General features: G+C 40.6%; 1 protein-coding gene across 1 annotated transcript in view; it reads left to right on the forward strand.

Moving 5' to 3' along the window:
• Positions 1-2,379: 2,379 nt before the first annotated feature.
• The window catches only part of LOC311119428 (regulator of G-protein signaling 11-like), a gene marked incomplete at both ends in the record, with an annotated part of 31,542 nt that continues 26,421 nt past the window's right edge, over positions 2,380-7,500 (forward strand). Inside the window, 2 exons of the mRNA XM_084194122.1 lie at positions 2,380-2,438; positions 2,824-2,900. Coding sequence (XP_084050248.1) covers positions 2,380-2,438; positions 2,824-2,900 — 136 coding nt within the window. The remainder of the gene's footprint in view (positions 2,439-2,823; positions 2,901-7,500) is intronic.

The raw sequence follows: 7,500 nt of genomic DNA on the forward strand, positions 1-7,500 counted from the left end.
ACAACAGGAGTTCCCTGATCCTGGTGCAGAATAACAGGGTTTTCTCCCTCCCCATATTGACTGATACCATCCAATCAGCCCCTTGATTACTCACCAGCCTCAATCAGCCCTAATTAGTCCTGGCCAGAGGGCCCGTCGAGACCTGGCATGTCCAGCAGAGGGAGCCATCGCCGCGTGATGTAGACTCCGTCTGTCTCGATGGTGCAGCTGTATACTTTTTTGAGGATCTGAGGACCCATGCCAAATCTTTTCAGTCTCCTGAGGGGGAATAGGCTTTGTTGTGCCCTCTTCACGACTGTCTTGGTGTGTTTGGACCATGATAATTTGTTGGTGATGTGGACACCAAGGAACTTGAAGCTCTCAACCTGTTCCACTACAGCCCCGTCGATGAGAATGGGGGCGTGCTCGGTCCTCTTTTTTTTTCCTGTAGTCCACAATCATCTCCTTTGTCTTGGAGTTAAGGGTTAAGAGTTGAGGGTTAAAGGTTAAGGGTTAAGAGTTGAGGGTTGAGGGGTTAAGGATTAAGAGTTGAGGGTTAAAGGTTAAGGGTTAAGAGTTGAGGGTTAAAGGTTAAGGGTTAAGAGTTGAGGGTTGAGGGGTTAAGGGTTAAGAGTTGAGGGTTAAAGGTTAAGGGTTAAGAGTTGAGGGTTGAGGGGTTAAGGGTTAAGAGTTGAGGGTTAAAGGTTAAGGGTTAAGAGTTGAGGGTTAAAGGTTAAGGGTTAAGAGTTGAGGGTTAAAGGTTAAGGGTTAAGAGTTGAGGGTTGAGGGGTTAAGGGTTAAGAGTTGAGGGTTAAAGGTTAAGGGTTAAGAGTTGAGGGTTAAAGGTTAAGGGTTAAGAGTTGAGGGTTGAGGGGTTAAGGGTTAAGAGTTGAGGGTTAAAGGTTAAGGGTTAAGAGTTGAGGGTTGAGGGGTTAAGGGTTAAGAGTTGAGGGTTAAAGGTTAAGGGTTAAGAGTTGAGTGTTAAAGTTTAAGGGTTAAGAGTTGAGGGTTAAAGGTTAAAGGTTAAGGGTTAAGAGTTGAGGGTTAAAGGTTAAGAGTTGAGGGTTGAGGGGTTAAGGGTTAAGAGTTGAGGGTTGAGGGGTTAAGGGTTAAGAGTTGAGGGTTAAAGGTTAAGGGTTAAGAGTTGAGGTTTAAAGGTTAAGGGTTAAGAGTTGAGGGTTAAAGGTTAAGGGTTAAGAGTTGAGGGTTAAAGGTTAAGGGTTAAGAGTTGAGGGTTGAGGGGTTAAGGGTTAAGAGTTGAGGGTTGAGGGTTAAAGGTTAAGGGTTAAGAGTTGAGGGTTAAAGGTTAAGGGTTAAGAGTTGAGGGTTAAACGTTAAGGGTTAAGAGTTGAGGGTTAAAGGTTAAAGGTTAAGAGTTGAGGGTTAAAGGTTAAGGGTTAAGAGTTGAGGGTTAAAGGTTAAGGGTTAAGAGTTTAGGGTTAAAGGTTAGGCATTGAGGGTATGTTGTGACTTCTGTCATTTATTTGACTATAGTTTATATGGTCTAAACCCGTTGTCAACTTTTTTGAGGATCTGAGGACCCATGCCAAATCTTTTCAGTCTCCTGAGGGGGAATAGGCTTTGTCGTGCCCTCTTCACGACTGTCTTGGTGTGTTTGGACCATGATAGTTTGTTGGTGATGTGGACACCAAGGAACTTGAAGCTCTCAACCTGTTCCACTACAGCCCCGTCGATGAGAATGGGGGCGTGCTCGGTCGTCTTTTTTTTCCTGTAGTCCACAATCATCTCCTTTGTCTTGGAGTTAAGGGTTAAGAGTTGAGGGTTAAAGGTTAAGGGTTAAGAGTTGAGGGTTGAGGGGTTAAGGATTAAGAGTTGAGGGTTAAAGGTTAAGGGTTAAGAGTTGAGGGTTAAAGGTTAAGGGTTAAGAGTTGAGGGTTGAGGGGTTAAGGGTTAAGAGTTGAGGGTTAAAGGTTAAGGGTTAAGAGTTGAGGGTTGAGGGTTAAAGGTTAAGGGTTAAGAGTTGAGGGTTAAAGGTTAAGGGTTAAGAGTTGAGGGTTAAAGGTTAAGAGTTGAGGGTTGAGGGGTTAAGGGTTAAGAGTTGAGGATTGAGGGGTTAAGGGTTAAGAGTTGAGGGTTAAAGGTTAAGGGTTAAGAGTTGAGGGTTAAAGGTTAAGGGTTAAGAGTTGAGGGTTGAGGGGTTAATGGTTAAGAGTTGAGGGTTGAGGGGTTAAGGGTTAAGAGTTGAGGGTTGAGGGTTAAAGGTTAAGGGTTAAGAGTTGAGGGTTAAAGGTTAAGGGTTAAGAGTTGAGGGTTAAAGGTTAAGGGTTAAGAGTTGAGGGTTAAAGGTTAGGCATTGAGGGTATGTTGTGACTTCTGTCATTTATTTCACTATAGTTTATATGGTCTAAACCCGTTGTCATCATGTCTCTGTCTGTCCAGCGATCTATCTGGCGAAGAAGAACATCAGGAAACAGGGAGAGTTGGTGGACTATGAGAAGGTGACTGTTCTAACCCTAACCTACTGACCAAACCTTTACTCAACCTTTAGTAAACCTTTACTAACCGTTTACTAACCCTTTACTAACACTTTACTAACCCTTTACTAACCCTTTAGGAAACCTTTACTAACCCTTTACTAACCCTTTACTAACCCTTTACTAACCCTTTAGTAAACCTTTACTAACCCTTTACTAACCCTTTACTAACCCTTGACTAACCCTTGACTAACCCTTTAGTAACCCTTTACTAAACCTTAACTAACCCTTTACTAACCCTTTACTAACCCTTGACTAACCCTTTAGTAAACCGTTAATATCTCCACTATCTGTCTCTCCATCAGTAGGATCACTAACCCTCCTCTCTTCCTCCTCCTGTCCTCTTCAGGAGAACTACAGCATCCTGCACAAGAGGATTAACCACACCTGGGACTTTGTAGTGATGCAGGCTAGGGAACAGCTCAGGTAACTACACACACACATATACACACACACACACACACACACACACATATACATAGAGGGTTAACCACACCTGGGACTTTGTAGTGATGCAGGCTAGGGAACAGCTCAGGTAACTACACACACACATATACACACACATATACATAGAGGATTAACCACACCTGGGACTTTGTAGTGATGCAGGCTAGGGAACAGCTCAGGTAACTACACACACACACATATACACACATACATACACACACATACACACATATACATAGAGGGTTAACCACACCTGGGACTTTGTAGTGATGCAGGCTAGGGAACAGCTCAGGTAACTACACACACACACACACACACACATATACATAGAGGATTAACCACACCTGGGACTTTGTAGTGATGCAGGCTAGGGAACAGCTCAGGTAACTACACACACACATATACATAGAGGGTTAACCACACCTGGGACTTTGTAGTGATGCAGGCTAGGGAACAGCTCAGGTAACTACACACACACACACACACACACACACACACACACACACACATATACATAGAGGGTTAACCACACCTGGGACTTTGTAGTGATGCAGGCTAGGGAACAGCTCAGGTAACTACACACACACATATACATAGAGGATTAACCACACCTGGGACTTTGTAGTGATGCAGGCTAGGGAACAGCTCAGGTAACTACACACACACACATATACATAGAGGATTAACCACACCTGGGACTTTGTAGTGATGCAGGCTAGGGAACAGCTCAGGTAACTACACACACACATATACATAGAGGGTTAACCACACCTGGGACTTTGTAGTGATGCAGGCTAGGGAACAGCTCAGGTAACTACACACACACACATATACATAGAGGGTTAACCACACCTGGGACTTTGTAGTGATGCAGGCGAGGGAACAGCTCAGGTAACTACACACACACATATACATAGAGGATTAACCACACCTGGGACTTTGTAGTGATGCAGGCTAGGGAACAGCTCAGGTAACTACACACACACACATATACATAGAGGATTAACCACACCTGGGACTTTGTAGTGATGCAGGCTAGGGAACAGCTCAGGTAACTACACACACACATATACACACACACACACACACACACACACACATATACATAGAGGATTAACCACACCTGGGACTTTGTAGTGATGCAGGCTAGGGAACAGCTCAGGTAACTACACACACACACACACACACACACACACACACACACACACACACACATATACATAGAGGATTAACCACACCTGGGACTTTGTAGTGATGCAGGCTAGGGAACAGCTCAGGTAACTACACACACACACACACACACACACACACACACACACACACACACACATATACATAGAGGATTAACCACACCTGGGACTTTGTAGTGATGCAGGCTAGGGAACAGCTCAGGTAACTACACACACACATATACATAGAGGGTTAACCACACCTGGGACTTTGTAGTGATGCAGGCTAGGGAACAGCTCAGGTAACTACACACACACATATACATAGAGGATTAACCACACCAGGGACTTTGTAGTGATGCAGGCGAGGGAACAGCTCAGGTAACTACACACACACATATACATAGAGGATTAACCACACCAGGGACTTTGTAGTGATGCAGGCTAGGGAACAGCTCAGGTAACTACACACACACATATACATAGAGGATTAACCACACCTGGGACTTTGTAGTGATGCAGGCTAGGGAACAGCTCAGGTAACTACACACACACACACACACACACACACACACACACACACATATACATAGAGGGTTAACCACACCTGGGACTTTGTAGTGATGCAGGCGAGGGAACAGCTCAGGTAACTACACACACACATATACATAGAGGATTAACCACACCTGGGACTTTGTAGTGATGCAGGCTAGGGAACAGCTCAGGTAACTACACACACACATATACACACATACATATAGACACATACACACAAATATAGACACACATTCACACATACACACGTACACCACATACACACACACACAGACACACACACACATACACACACATACATACACACACATACACACATATCCACACACAAACACAAACACACACTCACCTCTCTAAACCCTGTGCTATATGTCTGTGTTTGTTTGTGTCTCTGTGTGTGTATGTGTGTGTGTGTGTGTGTGTGTGTGTGTGTGTGTGTGTGTGTGTGTGTGTCTGTGTGTGTGTGTGTCTGTGTGTGTGTGTATGTGTGTGTGTGTGTGTGTGTGTGTGTGTGTGTGTGTGTGTGTGTGTGTGTGTGTGTGTGTGTGTGTGTGTGTGTGTGTGTGTGTGTGTGTGTGTGTGTGTGTGTGTGTGTGTGTGTGTGTGTGTGTGTGTGTGTGTGTGTGTGTGTGTGCAGGGCCTCTAAGCAGAGAAAGAAGTCTGACCGTATTGTTCTGGAGTGTCAGGAACAAGCCTACTGGCTGATCAACAAACCATGTGTAAATATACAACTATAATACTACTAGCCTACTATACTACAACTACTAATAATACTACTAGCCTACTATACTACTACTACTAATATTACTACTAGCCTACTATACTACTACTACTAATATTACTACTAGCCTACTATACTACTACTATACTACTACTAGCCTACTATACTACTAATAATAATATTACTACTAGCCTACTATACTACTACTATACTACTACTAGCCTACTATACTACTAATAATAATATTACTACTAGCCTACTATACTACAACTACTAATAATACTACTAGCCTACTATACTACTACTAATAATATTACTACTAGCCTACTATACTACTACTATACTACTACTAGCCTACTATACTACAACTACTAATATTACTACTAGCCTACTATACTACTACTAGCCTACTATACTACAACTACTAATATTACTACTAGCCTACTATACTACAACTACTAATAATACTACTAGCCTACTATACTACTACTACTAATATTACTACTAGCCTACTATACTACAACTACTACTATACTACTAGCATACTATACTACAACTACTAATAATACTACTAGCCTACTATACTACCACTAATAATAATACTACTAGCCTACTATACTACTACTACTAATATTACTACTAGCCTACTATACTACAACTACTACTATACTACTAGCCTACTATATACTATACTACTACTAGCCTACTACACTACTACTACACTACTACTACTAATATTACTACTAGCCTACTATACTACTACTACTAATATTACTACTAGCCTACTATACTACTACTATACTACTACTAGCCTACTATACTACAACTACTAATATTACTACTAGACTACTATACTACTACTATACTACTACTAGCCTACTATACTACTACTATACTACTACTAGCCTACTATACTACAACTACTAATAATACTACTAGCCTACTATACTACTACTAATAATATTACTACTAGACTACTATGCTACTACTATACTACTACTAGCCTACTATACTACAACTACTAATATTACTACTAGCATACTATACTACAACTACTAATATTACTACTTGCCTACTATACTACTACTACTAATATTACTACTAGCCTACTATACTACACCTACTTATATTACTACTAGCCTACTATACTACTACTACTAATATTACTACTATACTACAACTACAACTACTAATATTACTACTAGCCTACTATACTACTACTATACTACTACTAGCCTACTACACTACTACTACACTACTACTACTAATATTACTACCAGCCTACTATACTACTACTACTAATATTACTACTAGCCTACTATACTACTACTATACTACTACTAGCCTACTATACTACAACTACTAATATTACTACTATCCTACTATACTATTACTATACTACTACTAGCCTACTATACTACTACTATACTACTACTAGCCTACTATACTACAACTAATAATAATACTACTAGCCTACTATACTACTAATAATAATATTACTACTAGACTACTATACTACTACTATACTACTACTAGCCTACTATACTACAACTACTAATATTACTACTAGCATACTATACTACAACTACTAATATTAATACTAGCCTACTATACTACTACTAATAATAATACTACTAACCTACTATACTACAACTACTAATATTACTACTAGCCTATTATACTACTACTATACTACTACTAGCCTACTATACTACTACTATACTACTACTAGCCTACTATACTACAACTACTAATATTACTACTAGCCTACTATACTACAACTACTAATATTAATACTAGCCTACTATACTACTACTACTAATATTACTACTATACTACAACTACAACTACTAATATTACTACTAGCCTACTATACTAGTGTATGTGTGTGTGTGTGTGTGTGTGTGTGTATTTGTGTGTGTGTGTGTGTGTGTGTGTGTGTGTGTGTGTGTGTGTGTGTGCAGGGCCTCTAAGCAGAGAAAGAAGTCTGACCGTATTGTTCTGGAGTGTCAGGAACAAGCCTACTGGCTGATCAACAAACCATGTGTAAATATACAACTATAATACTACTAGCCTACTATACTACAACTACTAATAATACTACTAGCCTTCTATACTACTACTACTAATATTA

Source organism: Coregonus lavaretus (assembly GCF_964263955.1).
Source record: "Coregonus lavaretus genome assembly, contig: HAP1_SCAFFOLD_6213, whole genome shotgun sequence".
Classification (NCBI taxonomy): Eukaryota; Metazoa; Chordata; class Actinopteri; order Salmoniformes; family Salmonidae; genus Coregonus; species Coregonus lavaretus.